Source organism: Staurois parvus, unplaced genomic scaffold (assembly GCF_062004578.1).
Source record: "Staurois parvus isolate SC_StPar_1 unplaced genomic scaffold, SC_StPar_1.0 ptg000548l, whole genome shotgun sequence".
Taxonomy (NCBI): Eukaryota; Metazoa; Chordata; class Amphibia; order Anura; family Ranidae; genus Staurois; species Staurois parvus.
In genome coordinates, this window is record NW_028318344.1 from 3,240,655 (window position 1) to 3,262,489 (window position 21,835).

Sequence of the window (21,835 nt, forward strand, 5' to 3'; positions counted from 1 at the left end):
GGTAAGTATGACATGTTTGTCATTTAAAAAAAAACAAAAAACCTCTTTAATATCACTTTAAAGGATATTTATTATGTACATACTAGTTTTGGTAACTGCAAGTTGTTGATTGATATAAAGAATGTATTTATCATGTCTGATAAAATAAGCTTCTTATCTCATTTTTTTTATTACTTTATTACTTTCAAGGTTGTATCTTTGTAAAACAGATACATTTGTGTGACACCTGTTTATTTTCAGTACTGATGGCATTCCAGTACTTAGATTGCTACATTTGTAACTTCCTTTCTCAGGATGTTACAAGAAGGAGATAGGCGGCCAGGACTTCTCAGTACAAGCACATTCCATCTACTCAATTATATGTAGTACTGAGTTCATACAGCCATGTACTACGTCAGTCTTTCTCAACTGCTTTTTTGACACTGAGGAACCCTTTATCTTTTTGATCTCAGGGAACCTCTGCCAATAATCACTATATCTACAGCTCCCAGTCCATTAGTGGGTGATCATTGGGAAGAATGCACATGGGGGAATCCCCCCCAGTTTACAGATAACTAAAATGATCATTCTTGCCAGTGGTTATGCACAATACTCAAGGAAACCCCTAGCTACCTCTTGGGGAACCCTGGTTGAGAAAGGTTGTACTAGATCCCGCTATGAAAAAGACACTGTCAATTCAATTCTGCCTCTTGACTGGTCACCTTCTTTGTACTAATACTTTCATTTAAGTGGCAACAATAAAAGCAAGTTTTGATAATGACAACAATGGACGCTTTATTATACGTTGTAGATGTATTACTTGACACAAGATTTTACTTGCTGATAGTACATAACCGGGAAAACGTTTCGAGCAACTCCTGGCACAAAATTGTACCTGCTGTTAGTTCATCACTTCATCCACAGAATGGAAAACATATACAAAATCATCAATATTTGTACAGACAAAAGAGGACAATCTAAAAATCTTATTTAGAAGGTAATATGGGGGTTATTTACTAAATTTGGAGAGTACAAAATCTGGTACAGCTCTGCAAGGAAACCAATCAGCTTCCAGGTTTTATTGTCAAAGCGTAATTGAAAAAGCGGAAGTTAGAAGCTGATTGGCTACCACGCACAGCTGCCCCAGATTCTGAGTGCACTAGGCTTAGTAAATCTCCCCCTAAATATCCATTTGCGTCCATAAATGCCTTCTGAACTCCTCACCCCTGTGCTGGAAGAATTTTGCAGGCTTAAAGTAGAACTAAACGTGAAACAGTTTGTTTTATTTTGGATAGTGTATGTTAGGGTTTGAACCCCTGTCAGTGGTTTTTTTTTTGCCATCTACGTCCCATTGGGGAGATTTTTCTTCACTTCCTGTCTCAGAGAAAGGAATTCCCTGGTTATCACCAGGGTCACCAGAACTGGTGTTCCCATTGGAAGATTTCCCCTCTTTCCCTTTCTGGTGACAACCCAAAATGTGGAATTTTATTTCACGTTGACTCTCAGTGATAACAATACAGGGGACATATAGAAAGGGTAAATACTTAATACGGGGATGCAGACAGCAATAACATCTTACAGGAGTTCTACTCCCTCTATATAAATAAAATATATATATATAAATATTATACTTTCATTTTATATATGAAATAATTTGGCATTGCCTAATCTTGTCACTGGCAGTATCATGTTCCCTCTCTCTGATATACTCCAGTCCAGTTATTCTTGCTAAAAACATAAAATATGTAGGAAAACAAGTCTATTTGCCTTTAGTAAATCAACCCCAGTGAGTTATAAGAAGGAAGAACTGGAACAGTGAATGACGTTTTAGGTTTCTGATTCTGTAATTTGAGATAAGACTTTATTGCTACCTGCATTTTCTCTCCTCACCTTCCTTCTTATATAATAAATGAAAACAGTATACTGTGTAAAAAGTCAGATGTTAAATTATTGGGTTTCTTATCGCTGCCCCCCTGCTGCCAGAAGGCCCACAGCTTTTGGTACTCAAAGCAAAAACCCTTTGATAGGATCTCCTCATTTACACAGAACATTTTCTAACTCTGCTTAGAATATTGCAACAAGTGTTAATGAGTCTGACATGACTGGACTTCTACTGACAGACCACACAAAAAGAAGTAACAAAGAAGAATAAATTTCACATACTAACCAAAGACTCCTAAAGGCAATTCAGGTAAAAGGTGCTATTACGCACATGCAAGGGACTTTATACATACCTCAAGTGGAGACCTACGCCACAAAATTCTAATGTAACATACAAACACCCTAAAATCTCTTCTTAAATTAATCATTAAAATATGATTGTACAATTCATAGAATTTACAGTTAAATATTGAAAACACTATTTTATGTTATTTTGTGTTGATAGTAGTGAATATGTCTCATTATACTATATAAAAAAAACTTGTACATAAGTATCAGCAATTAGAGCTGTGCATGATGAAACCATTTGTTTTGCTTAGTTTCAGTTTCATTCGTTAAGTAAATAATTTTGTTTTGTCATATTTGTTATATTAGAATGATTTGTTTTTGGAATAATTTTTTATTTTGGGAGAGTATATATTCACTGTTCCGAATTGATATTTTTGAAAGTTCTGTTATTCATTTGTTATTTCAGAAGATTGGCTATATTCATTTTAATGCAATTAATTTATACATACTGTATTCATTTGTTATGTTATTAAGTTGAATTTATTTCGCCATTCCAACTAACTTTGTTTGTGGGGCCACATGCATCCAAATTAAGTGGATAATCTCTCAAATTTAATCTCAATGCAAAAAAAACATATTAGAATATTCACGTTACACTCACTAGAGTAAGTTTGAATGGATTATGGCGCTGCATTATGTCGCTACATTATGGCATGACCCAGCTGTATTAGACCACGTTGGACCCAGTGACAAAATACATGGAAGCAGGTGAAGGCTCCCTAAAGCAGAGTCCAGCCCCCCCCCCCCCCACCAATGAAAATTAGAAGTCAGCAGCTACAAATACTGTAGCTTCTGACTTTTAATATTAGGAAACTTACCTGTCCAGGGATCCAGTGGTGTCCTCATCCCGAGCCTATTCTTCAATCGGTTGTCGGGTGCTGGCGCCGGCATCTTGACTAAGGGAAACCAGCAGTGAACCCTTGTGGCTTCACAACTGGTTTCCTACTGCGCATGCGCAAAGTGCTCTGCACTTTGTGAATGGGCCGCAGTCCTCTGGGACATGTGAAATGTCCCAGAGGGCTGTGGGGGGGGGGGGGGGGGGCAAACCTCTGGCTCAGTTCACTGTGGCAAATTGAGCTAGAAGTGGGTGGGGTACCTGTCAAAACCAGGTACCCGCTCCTCCCCAAAAGGTGCCAAATGTGGCAGCAAAGGGAGGGAGGAGCCAGATAAGTGGAGCTTCCACCTTTAGGTGGAACTCTGCTTTAAGAGTTCATTTAAAGAACTAGGCTGCAAGTTGAAAGGAAGGACTCCCAAGGAGATATTCTCTGATATTAGATTGCCTTTGCCACAACACAGGAAAGTCAGGGAGATTAGATAACTGAGTGCATAGCTAAAGACCTGGTGTAAGAGGGAAGGATTTGGGTTTCTAGCGCACTGGGTAGACGTTTCACTGGAGTACAACCTATATGCTAAGATAGTTAGCACCTAAATGGAAGGGGGTCTGCTGTGCTGTTTGAGAGGTTTATGGAGGCTAGAGGAGTATTTAAACTATGATTGAGGGGTGAGGGTGAATTAGATTATAATGGGGCATACAGATCAGGCAGGGGTCAGTCCCTATTGGTGGATGGAATGGGGAAAGATGGAGGAAGGGTTATGGCAAGTAATAAGAAGGTGCCCATGTTACAAACAACCATTGGAAATGGTACTATTTGTACTAAAATAAAAATATGCAAAATACATGTCCAAAATGTGACAATGAATTAAAGTGTTTGTTAACAAATGCCAGAGGTGTGCTAAGCAAAAGAGGCGAGTTGGAAGCTTTGGTGCACAAAGAAAACTATGATGTAATTGATATTGCTGAATCCTGGCTTCATTCCTAACATGACTGGACCATTAATATTCCTGACCAGGGGCGGACTGAGAACTCATGGGGCCCCGGGCAATAGAGGATCATGGAGCCCCTGTGTCATCGCCCACACTAAAACCACACCAAAAAAAGCCTATGAAAGATACTAGGGGCATCTCATGGGGCCCCCTACTGACCATGGACCCTCAGGCACTGCCCAAGTGCCCGAATGGTCAGTCCGCCCCTGTTCCTGACTAATTATGGGTGGAACTGCACAGCAGTGTGCATACTACAAAGGTAATCATTGGGGTTTGTTATAGGCCACCCATTGTTAATGGGGAGTGAAAGGTGGAGAGTCAGATCCTTGCACAAATAGAAAGCTGATAATAATGGAGGATTTTAACTAGAAATTGACAGTTAAAGGGAATACATTTGTAAACCTATTAGAGGCCAATTTTATGGTACAGTTCATAGAGGCCCCGACTAGGAATGATGCTCTGCTGGACCTGGTAATTGCAAACCATGCTGAGCTTATTACTAATGTTCATATAAAGGAACATCTGGGTAGCATTGCTTATAACATGATCTCATTTAATGTTAGCTGTAAACAAAAAGGCACATACTGGACAGATGAAACCACTCAAGTTTAAGAGAGCAAATATTCCAAGGCTGAGGGCTGCTCTCCATGACTTAGACTGGGAGGGAATATTGGCATTGCTGAACACAGAACAGAAATGGTAATTCTTTAAAAAGGCTGTATGCAAACACACTGCAAAATATATTCTGAAAATATACTAAAAAATATGTTTCAGTTTTTCCAATCCTCTTTTTGTTCCCATTTTCTGTACACTGTGAATATGTCCGTCATAACTGAATTAAAGTAGTGCATGGGCGATCATAAGATTCTCTAAAGCTCAAATAGCACAAAATAGTCTGTTTAACGGTCCTTTCAGGCAAGCATTCTGATCAGATCTGCCTGTCAGCTTTTCACAAGGATGTGAACAGAAGCTCAGTGTTGGACTATGGGCAGATGAATGTAAACAGATGTGTCCATCTAGGTTTGAAACCCCCCCAAATAGTATTGTTCCCTTTTCCATTTTTTTGGCCTAATCATGGCAGATTGGAGATATAAAGAGATATAAACAAATGCACATCCACTTATATCTGCCAATAGATCTAACACTAGTCCATTACAAGATGCTGAAAAAGATTTAAAGTCCAACACCAAGCCACTAAAAAAATATCCCTTGCAATGGGGCTGCATCCGCACTGCAAGGGTTATATGGTTGTTTAAGTCTAGGGGAACAATAAAAGAAGATTTACCTACCTGATCCTTGGCTCCACCCACTGCTAGAGTGGTCCCCATACCGCCTTCTCCCCTATGCTCCAGTGGTCTAGGGTCCTGATGTTATCAAGACCAAAGCAGGGTCCATAATCCTGCATTAAATGTGCTGATGAGGAGAAACAGTCCACTGCAGGAGTGTGGGGGAGCACCATCTGCTGGGGGAGCAGACAATCAGTTAAAGGAGAAGTATAACCAAAACTGTTTATACTTCTCCTTTGGATCACTGGAGTGCAGTTTGTTCTACACTCCTGTGACCCCTTTTCAGCCCAAAACAGGGTAAAGCCTGCTGTCAGCTGATGTCACAAAGATGGTCAAAGCTCTGAAAAAATCCCAAACATATGGTCGGGATCCACCCAGAGGCCTGGACTCAGCCTCTTAGTGATTTGCTGAGAGCCTGAGCCAGCCACTCTCACCTCCTCCACAGCACTGGAAGGGCAGAGCAGAGAGCCGATGGTTGACAGTTAGGGCTCTCTGCTCAGAGCAGAGGGGGAGAACTGAGTGATCAGCAGTGTTTGTTCGCTTAGTTCTCAGTGGAGAGCCGGCGGGGGACAAATGCAGCACTGATCGATGCTGCATTCACCTAGGTGAGTATAATGTGTGTTTTTTTTTAAGACTATACTTTTCTTTTTTTAAGTAAATTAACCCTTTGGGCATGGCCCCACTGCGAGGAATTAATTTACATGCAAGTAATACCCTACCCTCCTTATCCATCCTCTACAGTCAAAAATAAATTTAAGCAAGTACCTCCTCAGTTGGGAATTATTGGGTTTCCAGCGCCTAACCTTCCTGTGGCTGTCACAGTGCCGCTGATTTGGTAAAACTGGAGCGTGCAAAATCTGGTGCAGCTCTGTATAAAAACCAATCAGCTTCCAGGTGCTTTTGTCAAAGCTTAATTGAACAAGCTGAGATTGGAAGCTGTTTGGCTACCATGAACAGCTGCACTAGATTTTGCCCTCTCCAGTTTTAGTAAATGAACCGCACTATTTACCAACTCAGACACTGATAAGTCTCATTTGAATCTATCTATTTTCTAAACTGAAGGAGCAATCCAGGCTGACTGGCCAAGGTTCTCCATCTCATTTCATGTTCCAGAGGTACATGCTTCTATTTACATTTTGAATACAGAGGTTGAGGGAGGGAATTAAGGTCTGATCAAAGAACTGTTGCCTTATTTCCCATTAGAGTAACATTACACAAACTACAGTTCTGTAAAACTCAAATGGTAAAAGCTAGAAAATGCTATGGGGCTAACTTTATAAAACTAGATAAAACAAAATAAAATAAAACTAGTAACAGTAACAAATTGAAATTCTAGCTTAAATTGTCCTTAGAAATAGAAAGGGCAAACTTGATTGGTTGGCAGCAAATCAACTTTTGTTATTTTGTTTTCATGGATGAGCACCAATAACAGATTTATTTTACTTAGGAAAGAAATGCTTTTATAGTAGCTAAGACAAACTCCTGAATGTTTTTGCAAACATAGGGGCTGTACTGTAAATCAAATAAAGTAAAATGTAAATGTACCTCTGTGAATCGGACGTTAACTCCTGTGGTTTCCACCATGTGAAGGAAAGGGGACAGATGATGAGAACTTAGAATTATGTACACGGGAACCATTCTTCGTGTGGCTGCTTCATGCAAGTCCAGGAAAATATCTGGATCTGTGAAAACGTCCATGACTATTGCAATAACCTGGATAAAACAAATATTTGCTGTGACAAAATCATACAAGCAGTACATAGCTGGTACATTTTTTCTTAAAGTGTCTAAAGACATAAGAAAACAATTGCACAGTCTTATTTGCAGGCCCCTCTTTGACTCTGACAGTCATTCCCTAGCCAAGGCTGACACCTATAATGATACCTGCCTGATACAAATTTCCATGCATTAATAATTTTTTCCAGTACTAACCTTTTAGTGATATTAATGGCAAATTTAAAAAAATAAAAAATTAGTAATACTGACCTGCTCTGTGCAACTATATTGCACAGAATGGTCGCTTTCCTCCTTCTCACAGTCCCCACCAGTTCTGTAGGCTCCTCCCTCCTTTGGGTGACTTCTGTAGCAAACTGAATGCTGTGGAGGCACCTGTGCATGTGCACTCCTGTCAGGTCCTGTGCTGAGCTGTGTGTGATCATAGACACACACAACACCAGTAAACCAGACCCCAATTCCCTCCTCACAGGAGTTAGATTGAGAGCAGCAGGAGTCTATGACTTCATTGCCCTTGATTCCTCCTGTGAAAGCAGTAAGTGAGGGGAGTGATGCTGGATTCAGGGACCCATCTGGAGAGGTGACATGGAGCCAAGTAAGATGTCTGCTGTGCCTCCTGTGCTCATTAATCCATAGTGGTGTCTCACTAATACAGAAGGCATGTTGCTGGCCAGATCACCAGGTGAAAACAGAGGGAAAAAGCCAAAGAAACTAAAACAAAACCATCACAACCACCACATCTAATGATTGGTTAGCTTAAACATACTACATTTTTGGTTTTGGGTTTAATACCACTTTAACTAATAAGATCTAATGTTTATAAGCAGCTCAATGAGGAGCTAATTTACTCCCATGTTATAAAACTTTGCAGCCCCGGTCCTGATTGTTTCCAAGGTTAGCTATAGAGAAACTGTCATTTTTGCTTTGCAATACAAATTCCAAGTACTTCTTGACACATGTACGTTGATTGCCAGCACCTCAGTCAAAGTAGCAATTTCAATATTTATCTGTTTTATCTTATGTGAAAATCAAAATCAAAGTTACCATATAAAGTACACTGCTAAACAAAATTAAAGGAACACTTTGAAAACACATCATATCTCAATGGGAAAAATATCATGTTGGATATCTATACTGATATGGTCTGGGTAATGTGTTAGGAACGTGAGGATGCCCCATCGTTTGATGGAAATGAAAATTATCAACCTACAAAGGTTGATAATTTTTAGACTGAATTCTAAAACACCCCGAAAATCAAAGTGAAAAAATGATGCAGCAGCTAGTCCATTTTGCTGAGATTTCACTGCAGCAACTCAGAATGTAACTCAGTAGTTTGTATGGCCCCCACGTACTTGTATGCATGTCTGACAACATTGGGGCATGCTCCTAATGAGATGACAGATGGTGTCCTGGGGTATTTCCTCCCAGATCTGGACCAGGGCATCACTAAGTTCCTGGAAAGTCTGAGGTGCAATCTGGCAGTGTCGGATGACCGAAACATGATATCCCAGAGGTGTTCTATTGGATTTAGGTCAGGTGAGCATGGGGGCCATTCAATGGTATCATTCCTTCATCCTCCAAGAATTGCCTGCATACTCTGTCCACATGAGGCTGGGCATTATTGTGCACCAGGAGGAACCCAGGACCCCCTGCACCAGCATAGGGTCTAAAAACAGGTCCAAGGATTTCATCCTGATACCTAATGGCAGTCAGGGTGCCATTGTCTAGCCTGTAGAGGTCTGTGCATCCTTCCATGGATGGCTCCCCAGATCATCACTGACCCACCACCAAAACGGTCATGCTGAACGATGTTACAGGCAGCATAACGTTCTCCATGGCTTCTCCAGACCCTTTCATGTCTGTCACATGTGCTCAGGGTGAACCTGCTCTCATCTGTAAAAATCACAGGGAGCCAGTGCCATACCTGCCAATTCTGGTGTTCAATGGAAAATGCCATTCGAGCTCTATGGCAGTGAGCATAGGGCCCACTAGAGGACATCGGGCCCTCAGGCCACCCTCATGAAGTCTGTTTCTGATTGTTTGGTCAGAGACATTCACACCAGTGGCCTGCTGGAGGTCATTTTGTAGGGCTCTGGCAGTGCTCATCCTTTTCCTCCTTGCACAAAGGAGCAGATACCGGTCCTGCTGATGTGTTAAAGACCTTCTATGACCATCCAGCTCTCCTAGAGTAACTGCCTGTCTCTTACAATCTCCTTCATACTCTTGAGACTGTGCAGGGAGACACAGTAAACCTTCTGGCAATGGCACGTATTAATGTGCCATCCTGAAGGATTTGGACTGCCTGTGCAACCTCTGTAGGGTCCGGGTATTGCCTCATGCTACCAGTAGTGACACTGACCCTAGCCAAATGCAAATTTAGTGAAAAACAGTCAGAAAAGATAAGTAGGGAAACAAATGTCAGTGGCCTCCACCTGTAAAACCATTCTTGTTTTGGGGGTCGTCTCATTGTTGTTAACAACCCCCTCTTAACTGACCAGATCAATATCCCAGGAGGTTAATTGACTTGATGCTATACTCTGCTTAAAAAGTGTTCCTTTAATTTTTTTTTGAGCAGTGTATGTATTCAACCTTGGCTAAAAACTGACAAAGTTACAGTGTACACAGTCCGGGTCTTACTGAATGATAAATGTTCTAAAGAGAAGATACTTAGAAAAATACATCACCTTATTTATTACAGGTACTTACTGTATATAGCGCCATCATCTTACACAGCGCTTTACATATATAGAGTACATTCACATTAGTCCCTGCCCTCAAGGAGCTTACAATCTAAGGTCTCTATCTCACATTTATACACATGCTAAGGCCAAATTAGCAACAATGTTTCGTTTTCTTTAACACCTTTTATTGAAAATGTACATAAAAATTAGACATACATTCACAAAGCAATTGCTGTTGTGGATAATGTTCAGAGTTCAGAAGCAATTGACAAGAATAACACTATACATGTCTTTACAAAGGAAGATACTATGTTTCATCTAAAAAGATCAATTATTAAGTATAACCAATGCCATTCAGTTGGGTTCATGCATTGGATTTCAACTGTCATTTTCCAATGCCTCAACGAAGTCTCAGGGACCACCAGCTTAACGTGATATTAAAGGTTTGGGATTTTTTTGTCTTGTTTTTTTTTTTTTTATAACAAACATATTATAGTTACCTGCTCTGTGCAATGGTTTTGCACAAAGCAGCCCTGATCCTCCTCTTCTCAGGTCCGCAGCTGGCACTCCAGGCCTCTCCCTCCTGCTTAGTGGCCCCATAGCAAGCAGCTTTCTACGGGATACCCAAGCAAGCTTGCTCCCAAGCCATTGCTCCATGTGTCTACTCACACACAGAGCACAGCTTGACCAGGTCCCCACGCTCTGCTCATTGGCTCCCTGGCTGTGATTGACAGTAGTGGGAGCCAATGTTTCCCTCTGCTGTCTCATCCAATGAGGAGGGAGATACCCGGGAGAGTGGAGGCTTTTGTGCACAACATTGGATTGGGATGGGGCTCAGGTAAGTTTTACGGGGGGCTGGGGGCATTGCTGCACACAGAAGGTTTTTTACTTTAATGCATAAAATGCATGAAGATAAAAAACCTTCAGCCTTTACAACCACTTTAAAGGTTCCCTGGGACTAAACAAGCTGCCTAACAATCTCCATGTGCCTCTGATCACAAACCACAAGACATCAAGCAGTCCAGAGCTCCCCACTTTCTCCAATATACAGTTTTATACGCAAACAGACATCATTGCAAGCCTGGAGCATTTCTAACATTATCATATGATTACATGGAAAGGCTTCACACAAGTTTTAAACACATAAACACTGAAGATCACGAGGTTTGGGAGTTGAGAGGTTGTTATCTGTATCTCAGCAAAAGAGTGAGGAATAGAAAGAAAAGGCAAAACATTTGTGTATAGATATAAATAAACATAATACATACTTTTTTTTCCCTTTTTCATAAGTGATCACATTCCTTCTGTTCTCAACTGCATAGGAGCTTGTGGAGTGGTGGAGGAGAAACAGCAGCACGCTGATCTTCCCAGTGAATGGTTGTGCGAGTGTGTGTGTGTGTTGGGGGGGGGGGGCGGTCAGGACAACTCTGATCATTGGATAAGAGCAGGTTGAATACCCAGCACAGCTAGAGAATTACTGACCACACTGTGCTCCCATGCCTAGTGTAGTCAGTTTTTAATAGAAAAGCAGAGGAAAGGAACACCAGGGATTTCACACGAAGGAAGCAATGCCAAAAGAACAGGTTTCTTTTTCGTACAAGGGCATGGTACATCAGGCACTTATCAGCAATATGAAATGTTGGGTTTACATATTCTTTAATGTGGTAGTAAACTCCCTTTGTACAGTAAATATCTCCTAAATGTCCACCGTTCAGGCAGTGACAACACCAATGCATGAGCACTGCGCTTTCCATGGATGGCATGCTGTCCATTGAGAGAGCTGTGTCACAGCCATGACTCCCATGTGCATGTGTGGGAGTGACATCATTGCGGCCCGGCCATTTGAACTGCCAGAGCCTGCAAATCCAGAAGGCAGACAGGGTGAAGATGGATTCCCTGTCAGCAGAGACAAGGCACTGCTGGAGGGATCTGTTTTTCTAGAAAGTTTGTCATAATATGCCAGTATGTGGTGCATAGTACCGCTTTTATACAGTATTTCCTCTATAGAGCCTTTAATGTAACCTTTTTGTTTCTTTGAGTTGATTACTTTTTTCTATCTTTTGTAAACAATTTAAGAAAGTTTCATTGTAATTTTCTTTTAAGATCAAATTAATCATTTTGAGCTGTTGTCGTGGGGCCTTTAAACGTTATGGGGCCTATATGCCGATGCCTACTCTGCCTATTTGGTAATCCGACACTGGGTTAGGTTAAGTTTCTTAGTTTTACAGCCAGGGCTGGATCTAGGGGGGTGTTGGGGTGGGCTGTGTCCCCCCTCATTTTAGTTGATCCTCACAGGTCTCTGAGAGTACATCCACTGATCCATGAGCCAGTCCTATGGGGGCAATTGGTGTAAGAGAGCACTGTGATGGGGATACCTGATGTTAAGGGGCACTCTGAATCAGACACCTGATGTAAGGGGGCACTCTGATGGGGTAAGTGATTATATGTAAGGGGGCACTCTGATGGGAGCAGTTGATGTAAAGGGAACATTGATGGGGACACCTGATGTAAGAGGGCACTCTCTTGGGTACACCAGATGTAAAGGAGCACTCTCATGGGGACAGTTGATGTGAGGATTCTGATGGAGACATGATGTAAGGGGGACTCTGATGGGGACACCTAATGTTAGGGGGGGTTTTATGGAGACACCTCATGTAAGAGGGCACTCTCATGGGGACACCTGATGTAAGGGAGCATTCTGACAGGGACCCTGATGTAAGGGGAACTGTGGTGGTGGTCATGATGGAAAGGGGCACTCTAATGGGAATCCTGACATAGGGGGAAACTCTGGTGAGGACCCCGATGTAAAGGGGGAACTTTAATGGTGACCATGATGCAATAGGGGGAACTGATGGGGAACCTAATTTAAGATGGGGACCCTGATGTAAGGTGGCACTCTAATGGGGACCCTGATGTAAAGGGGGACACTGATGGGTACTCATGATGTAAAGAGAGACTCTGATGAGGACTCCTGATGTAAAGGGGGACTCTGATAGGGGCACCTGATATAAAGAGGCACAGGTTCTGTTTAATCATCCTAATCTAATGATAGCCTAATTCATACTAGTGTTTCTCAGGTTGTGACACTGGAACAGACTGTCAGTGAATCACACACAGTGTTATGCCCCCTGACTTTTCTTTACTGCACCCCCAGATCAGACTAGATCCAGCCCTGCTAAAGGCATAGGTTAATGCTTACGGTTCAAGGTTAAGAGTTGTGTATTACTGTCAGAAATACCTTGCGATATAGTGCTAGTTAGGAGAGCTGCAGTTACACTGAAAACATCAGCACCGACAGTCAGCACCCACACCTAGCATACTAGGAATATTGTGTGAAGACGTTCAGTTGTTTTATAAGAAGGGAAACAACTGTCAAGTTGCTCTTCAAAAGGTCTGCCTTTGTGGTCTCAAACAACCATTCAGATTCCAACTTGAAAAAAAAACACTTAGTGAGCATCAGGTTGCTTCAACAAAGACATAAAAGGAGAGCAATGGACACTGATCTGTAAAATATGAAATGTAACATGTTGTGCTCAAATCCATACAGCACATAGATAGCAGTAGGGGAGGAGACCATATGTAATACAAACTTAGGCTACATATACAATGACGTAATCAGCCATAAAATATGACTGGCATTAAAACACGCCTTTTTCCTGTGCCTGGGGTCACCAATCACAGAAGTGACAGGTACAGTATGTTGTACACACACGGAGGGGTAAACTCCTATGCATAGAAGCATCATGTTTACATGGGTGCAGGGACATACAGCCATTTACTTCTATGACTGTCTGTACGCCCCACCTGCAGTTCCCCAGCTGTTTGTCTAAAGTTCAGCTTTTAAGTGGTTGTAACCCTCAGACATGAAATATGGATAAAGCATATCTCTCTATAGTGTGTACTTGTCTCAGTTAAAAGTGTCATTTCTGTCTGCTGCCTTATTCCTCAGCTATCAGCATGAATCACTTGTGACAAGTTTTCCTGACACCAAGAGGAAAATGGTGACAGGGAGGGACCTTCAGCAGAGTGACAGTTCTATGTCTGTTCCTGTGAGCTCAGTGAAGGGGGGTGTATCTCGTCCCTCCAATCAGCTCTTAGCGCTCCCCTCACTGTGCTCTGCGATGTGTAATTTCAGCTCTCTACCCCCTTTTCTTGAGCTCTCAGACAAGCTTTATAAAACTGGACTTTGACTGGATATAGAGAAGAAAAGACTGCAGATAGACAAGTACAACTTACGTTGGAGGATTTGTTTCAACTCTGTGTATCACCTGAGGTCAGTCACTTCACTGGGTATATGTAAGGGTTTACAACCGCTTTAAAAGGTATAAACTGTTCTATGTACTGTTCTTTGTATGCCTTAAACACTAATAAATAATACTTCTGATTTAAAAAAAAAAAAAAGGTATAAACTACCTTTTACAAAAATCTAATAATTGTTACTGCATTAATAGAATAAACACTTAGATAATAAAAAATGAGTTTCTTGTGTTTCAATAAAGTACATCTTTTGCTATCCATCCCTGATACCCTTGTTTTTTTATTTTCTTCTGTATCTTGTGTATGGTTTGACATTGGAGTATCTCCACATTGTACATTGTAATATTTTGTCATAGGATTCATAGTGGGATTTTAATATGCTAAATTCAAATAACAACACGTGTTTGCAAGGGGAAGTATCCCAATGATTCAGGTAAGTTGGAAGCAGGGGGTTAAGAGAGGGGGATGGGAAATGAGACCCAAAGGCTGATTTTATAAAGGCAAATAGACTGTGCACTTTGCAAGTAAATGAGCTCAAGTTTCAATTTGCAAAGAATACCCAATCACATGCAAGGAAAATTAAAAATAGCATTTTTGCTTGTGCATGGATAAAAAAATCAGCAGAGCTTCCCCTCATTTACTTAGCTCTGGAGCAACTGCACTTGCAAAGAGCTCAGTCTATTTGCCTTTAGTAAATCAACCCCCATGTTTAATGTTACACCCTAATCCACCCAAATGTGGACTTAAAGTACTGTAAGTTTCATATCACAATCAATTTGTAGCTACTGTCAGACAGACTGAAAAAGGACTATTCTGGTGTTATTCAGTATATCATACATTGCAAGATAATATTTAACTATTTTATAAGGTACTAGTATTGATGTATTATATTGTGTCGCAGTGCGAAGAGGTTTAGATGATAATTTGTTATATATGATAATTTCCCTCTAGATCCTCTACTTTTAGACTGTATATGTGCTGTAAGCATTTGAGCACAGGCACTTTTATTTCATATGTAGTGGACTGGAGCCATTTTATTTATTTTGCCCCAAACACTGGCACTGGCAAAAGGTAGGGACAAGTCTGGGCAGTTTATATGCAAAGCGAATTACACAACCGAGTGTCAAGACAAGCAGCTGACTGCAGGTTAGGGAAGTCGGGAACTCCTGGAAAGTATACAAGGGATACTGTGATCCTGGAAAAATGTGGTCAATAACTAGAGGTTAACCAAAGTACTTTAATTAACCAATCTGGTCTTTGGTTAACCATTCTGGCTCACCTTTTGGAATACTGAGGGTTGTTAGCCAGAGGTGGTAGTCAACTAAATCAGGGGTCAGAATCTTTGCCATTCAGAAACAGACAACATATAAGATATGAACCAACACTGTGAAGAATCGACAGATGAAAGCAAGAACTTGTGTTACCAGTGGTCAGTAGAAGGTGCAGAATTTAGGATGCCTGGTGTCCATTAGAGCTTCAAGCAGTGAATGTAGAATTAAACAGTTTAGGCTTTGGCCCATGGGTTAGATTTGCTCACAAGAGCTATAAACTAGGCAAGAGCATCAAAATCCAAATAGTGACAATTAGCATGGAACTAAGACTCGAGTGCACAGACAGGGAACATTTCAACCAGGGATTTCAACCAGTAGCTGTATCCTTGCTAATGTCTCCTATAATGTATAAAATCAGATGTGGTCATGAATAACGACTTAAACTGTAAGCTTCAATATGATGACTAACAGAACCTGGAAGCTAGATAGCCACCCTGAGCTTTGTGTTTGTCCATTATATCTGCTATTATGCCAAACCCTGATTAGCTCATAGTCATTTCCTGTGTCTGCAAGTATTCATTCTAGTTCCATCCATATTTACAGTACTTTTGTGTGTTAAAAAAACTCATTATTGGGGAGCCTGCCTTTACACGAACATGAATTTTAATGGCATCTCAGTCTTAGTCCGTAGGGTTCAATATTGAGTTGGCCCACCCTTGGCAGCTATAACATCTTCAACTCTTCTGGAAAGGCTGTCCACAAGGTTTAGGAGTGTGTCTATGGGAAGGTTTGCTCATTCTCACAGAAGTGCATTTGTGAGGTCAGGCACTGCTATTGGACTAGAAGGCCCGGCTTGCAGTCTCCACTCTAATTCTCCCCAAAGGTGTTCTATTGGGTTGAAGTCAGGACTCTGTGGACTCTGTGCAGGTGAGTCAGGTTCCTCCACCCCAAACCCACTCATCCATGTCTTTATGGACTTTGCTTTGTGCACTGATGTTGGAACAGGAAGGGCCCATCCCCAAACTGTTCCCACAAAACTGGGAGCATGAAATTGTCTAAAATGTCTTGTTATGCTGACACCTTAAGTGTTCACTTCACTGGAACTAAGGGGCCAAGCCCAAACCCTGAAAAACAACCCAACATCATAAACCTCACTCCACCAAACTACACTTGGCACAATGCAGGCAATACTCCTGGCAACCACCAAACCCAGGCACATCCATCAGATTGCCAGACAAAGAACCGTGATTCATCACTTCAGAGGACACGCCTCCACTGCTCTAGAGTCTAGTGGCGGCGTGCTTTACACCACTGCATTTGACACTTTGCATTGCATTTGGTGATGTAAGGCTTGGATGCAGCTGCTCGGCCTGCTAAACAGGCGGATGACAGGTCCATGTCTGCTCCATTTGATGTAAACAGACAGCCTCTTTCCATGATTTACTACAATGCTGCAGACTGGTCAATGGGGGAGCAGACTAAGTCTGCCTGTAGCAGACTTATGACATCATCACAGCCTAGGCACAGTCACTGGTGCAGAGTGCAAGGATGGCTTTTTATTAATAAAAGGTACAATGATGTTGTTGTACAATGTGATGTCAGCAATTTATTCAGGCAGGCTTGTAAAGTTACTGATAGGTCCACTTAAATTATATAATTATCTGCCATTTCCATAGCAATTCGGTGCAATAACTAACATTATCACATGCATTAGACTTTTATTAATTATTAGAGCCTGGTGTGCAGCACTGACAGGAACAGAATTCTGTGTCTTGCAGCACAGGAGACTTTTACACAGGCACAGCTAGAGGATGGGACTCCTATTGTAGAGCTGTGTACAGCCAGTATCAAGTCTTCCCTCTACCTAATAGGAAGGCACAGAGGATATGGACTGCAAGGATTGTGGGAGGTATAGTTCTGACAGACCGAACTGGCTTGGTAAAGTGGAACCCAATGCATCTAGCTGCTCCTTTGGTGGCAAGTGTTACACTACGAAGTGTTGATACACAGTAAAGTCAGGAGCATTTAAATAATTAATTTGCATTAAGTCTTAAAGGTGATTGTTGCCTTATTAGTGCATTTGCAACAACTCAATTGAGTTCTGATCTTGATACTTTTTTTTATTTGCACTAACAGTTCATTTTTAGGACATGCTTCCGGCATATACTTCCTTCTTCTAAGGTCGCAGCATAAGAAGGTTATATAAAACCTTGTTTACCTTGTATCAGTGGCGTCCCTAGGTGGGTGCGGGGGGTGCGTGCCGCACCGGGTGACACCTATCTCATGGGGTGACACCAAAATGTTTTACAGCAAGCCGATGATCCCCGCAAGATGGATCAGATCTGGGGTAACATGTGGTGTCACCCCTCCAGAGGTGGGCAGTCCCTGTCGTGCACACACAGCCTGGCTCTTCCCCTCCCTGTGTCCCCGTCGCAACCCTCGTTAACTCCATATAGGTTGCAAGCTGATGATCCCTGCAAGATGGATCGGATCTGCGGATTGGGAGCATAATGGATCGGAGCACTTTTTAAAAGAAAATGTTTCTATGTATAGTTTATAATTATATTGGGGCAGCTATATTTTCTCATTCAATATACAGGCTCTACTTCCTCCTTTGAAATGCCACAAAATAGTCCTACTTTACTTCTCCTCGCAGTGTAAATGTGCGAGTCAGCCAGCTTGTGGAAAACAGTGTACTGACATCTTATCTAAACAATTGTTAAAGATAGAGTAATTGCACTGAGTCACTGGAGCTCCCTCTACTGGTTAATCTACAACTTAATCTATAGTTAATGCAGTAACAAAAATATGCATGCCAATGCAACAGGTTCCTTTTAATGCAGACCCCCCATGGACACTGTATTATTATCTTCCTTTTGCTTCTGACTGCTCCATTCAACTTCCAGATGCAAAGTGGCAAAACTAGTCATACTGGATAATGTCCACTTACAGTGTAGGTGGGAGATCGATCTCAGCGCTGAAGGGACCCTACTGGAATGAGGCGTAAGGTAAGTATTTACTGCTTAATCCTCTTACCCCTAGACTATAAAATAGCATTTAATCCTTGTAGTACTGGGGGCCCCACTGCAAGATTTTTAATTATCCTGGATGTTGGGCTTTAAGGCAAAAGTTCAGTTAAAATACATTTACTCTGCCATTGATGATGACTGACAGTAGTGGGCTGCAGTCAACTTTCGCAAGATTTCTCGTGTCCTATCATACACCCCGTTGTCACAACATTATAATGTCAAATTGTTCCACCCATTCTGGATTAATTATTTGGAATGCTGGTAGATCATATTTGTGTACATTTATCTAATACAGAAAACACACAAAAATAGTTGTCACTGAACGTACTGATAGGAAACTCAGAAGGTGAGGCTATTTGAATTTTCTCACTGTGTAAAGGAGAGTCAACAATGGTTTTTGTACAAATATACTTCAAACACATGAACAGGTCCAGTATTTGCTGTTTTCTTTACTACAAGTCATCTATGCACATGTGATAACCAAACAAACCATACCTTCTTCTCCTGCAAAAGATCATGGTGCAATGTTATATTGCTGCTGTGTTCAACCTGTTTTTCTGGAATTCCGAAAAGACCCAGCAATGATTAAAGGGTTAGTTCACCTTTGCCAAAAAATAAACAAAACAAAAATACAGATATCCCTTACCTGCACCTTTTTTTTGTAAAGGTGGAGTAACCCTTTAAGCCCAAGAAGTGGAGACCTCTTAGGGACAGCTGTAGGGGTGCTTGTTGGTACTTAACCTCTATGAGAAAAGGCCCACTTTTCTGAACCTATCCTGACTAATGTACTCAATTGTTCAAAAATCTTTCTCTAACTTGGCATCTCATCCCCACCATTGCTGGATGTCTATTATAATGTCATTCAGTGCTGAATGTAGCTTCTCATGCAGTGTGCTGTTGTTTCCTAATCATTTAGTTTACTGGCCAAAGGCTGTGATTGCCTACATTTGGCTTCTAACTGGTCCACACTTGCAAGATGCTCAAGTATTTAAATAGTTTACAATAAGTTAACATTTTTTTGGTAATCTACTTCTTTTCATGAACTTGTTTCCTAAAAACCAATGTAAAATGCTAGAGAGCGTGAGGGTTTTGGCCTTATTGATTTTGAATATTATTATAACAGCAATCCTCTTGATTTCTAGAGATCTGGTAAGATGTTCTTTGGTCACTGTATAGAAGTTATACTACGTGTAACACCGGTCACTGTCTTATTAACAGACAAAAAGCATAGTCTGTACCAGACCTCAAAACTAAATTATAAATACTGAGTTAAACAGACAGGCTACACTCTGATCATGTCATATTTCATAGACAACCAAGCTGGTGATGATGAAAGTGTCTGAAGGGACAGACCTTAGAAGTGAACTCTCTGCATGCGGGTGTTTGCTGAATAAAGTTTTTCATGAAGAGTGACATCATCAAAGTGCGCCTTGTCTGTTTGACTCAGTGGCGCTACATGGCGCAGTGACAGGCTCCTTAAGCCGGAACATGTAATACCCAAGACTGAGGAGGAGACAGCGGGGGTTTATATATTTACCAGAATATAGATTACCAAAATATAAATTTTGACAACATAAAGGGGGGGATTTACTAAAACTGGCACGTGCAAAATCTGGTGCAGCTCTGCATGGAAACCAATCAGCTTCCAGGTTTTATTGTCAAAGTTTAATTGGACAAGCTGAAGTTAGAAGCTGATTGGCTACCATGCACAGCTGCACCAGATTCTGAGTGCTCCAGTTTTGGTAAATCTAAACTATACAACTAAACTAAACTATATTAAATAATATACCTCAAAGAACCTTAAAAATCTCACATGTATGTTAACATCTTATGTTTCAGCCCTCTGCTATGTACAGGAAAATATAATCATTTGCTTTTTATACTGTTTATCACTTCTAACTTGCTCATTACTAAATGTTTAATATTAGATAGAAATATTTCCTGCGCTAAGATACTACGGGCAGCATTAAGCCGGCCATAGATGGCCAAGATTCGGTCCAACTATGGACAGACTGGTTGTACTGAAGCTGGGCCATCAGTTGACTTCAGTACAACCAGCCTGTTGGATTTTTTGCATGTGATTACTGCGGCTATAGCTGCCAGCAGTAATCATCTTGTTTTGCTGCTGAACACATCAGTTTTGCAGAACACAACATAGCGCAAGGGATTCCCCCATCAACACTGGCACTGTGTCAGTTTTGATGGACATAGTCAGTGTTGATGGAGGAATTACTGCATAGATCTGGATATTTAAGTAAGAGAACATATGGCTTGTGTATTTAAACATTATTTGCTTATCCTGGAGTTTAGCATTAAAACTGATCTTCTTGAACAATCAATTTTGTTTCCATGAGATAAGGCCTGTGCCATGGGTGTCAGATTATTGCATAAATAAGCCTATAGTCCCAAAACTGCATTAGCTTGAAAGATCTTTGGTGGTTGGGCCTTTTCACAACAATCTCACCTCTGTGGTTTGCGTTACTCAACTCTATTATGCATTGACGTTATGCATATTGTACATCATCATAAAGGTAGTCACATGATCTGAATTCACTCTCAGCACTCTTCTGTTTACACTGCAGTTTTTTTTGGAATGGGATTCATAATGAAATCATAATGTGTGCTTTTGTTTTGTTTTTGATGATATCAGTCACAGAAAGCACAATGCAGATATAATTAAAGATATGTTCTAATAATCCATGCCGGACTTGTTTAATAATAGGGAGATCTGGGAGTCATGCCATTATTCACGTGTTGCTGTTTTTATGGTTATCCAATGCTTGTTTTAAGCTTTCTCAAGACATCACAACATACTGTATGAATCAAGAGGCAAGCTGATGGTACGGCCATCTTTACTAACAAGTAGGACAGCAGAACAAAATGTAATGTTCACAATGTATATTTTAACTTTTTTTTGCCTTGTCTAGCCACTTCTAGAAATATATAATTAAGGTAGATCTTCATAAAAATGCATTATTTTAGTTTTCATTATTTATGATAATAATCAGAGACAGATTAAATAGGAACTTCACTCTTATTATTAAAAATTAAGTCAGCAGCTACAAATACTGCAGCTGCTAACTTTTAAAAGTCAGGTACTTACCAGTCCAGTGCTGTCTTCCCGCAGCCGATTCTTCTCATCGCTGAGGGTCCTTGGCACTGCCACTTTGGAATCGGGAGCTGACTGTCACTTCCTGATGAGTCACAGTCAGCTTCGCAATGCTCATGCTTGAGATCATGCAGCGCAGTGAGATGGGTCCTGGGACATTAACGTGAACTTTTTCATTGCCCAATCATGTACACAGTCTGCTCCATCAAGCATGGTCAAGCATAATCTGCCCCATTGGCTGCTTAAATCTTATTTGCTAAAAATGTGCAACCTAAGCTGGCAAAACAGTACTGTAAGGCTCTTTTCACATGGGTACCCTCTGTTCCATCTCAGCAGGTTTTCCTTGACTGATTGCCTGCTGAGTGATATTGGAACAGATTGGATGTCAGATTTACAGTATGTGTCTGATACAGATTTAACTCCATCTTGTAATCCC

General features: G+C 41.1%; 1 protein-coding gene across 1 annotated transcript in view; it reads right to left on the reverse strand.

Annotated features, from left to right (window-relative positions):
• SACK1E (scaffolding CK1 anchoring protein E) overlaps positions 1-21,835 on the reverse strand; it is a 90,707-nt gene that overhangs the window by 30,129 nt on the left and 38,743 nt on the right. Inside the window, exon 3 of the mRNA XM_089690968.1 lies at positions 6,864-7,031. Coding sequence (XP_089547094.1) covers positions 6,864-7,031 — 168 coding nt within the window. The remainder of the gene's footprint in view (positions 1-6,863; positions 7,032-21,835) is intronic.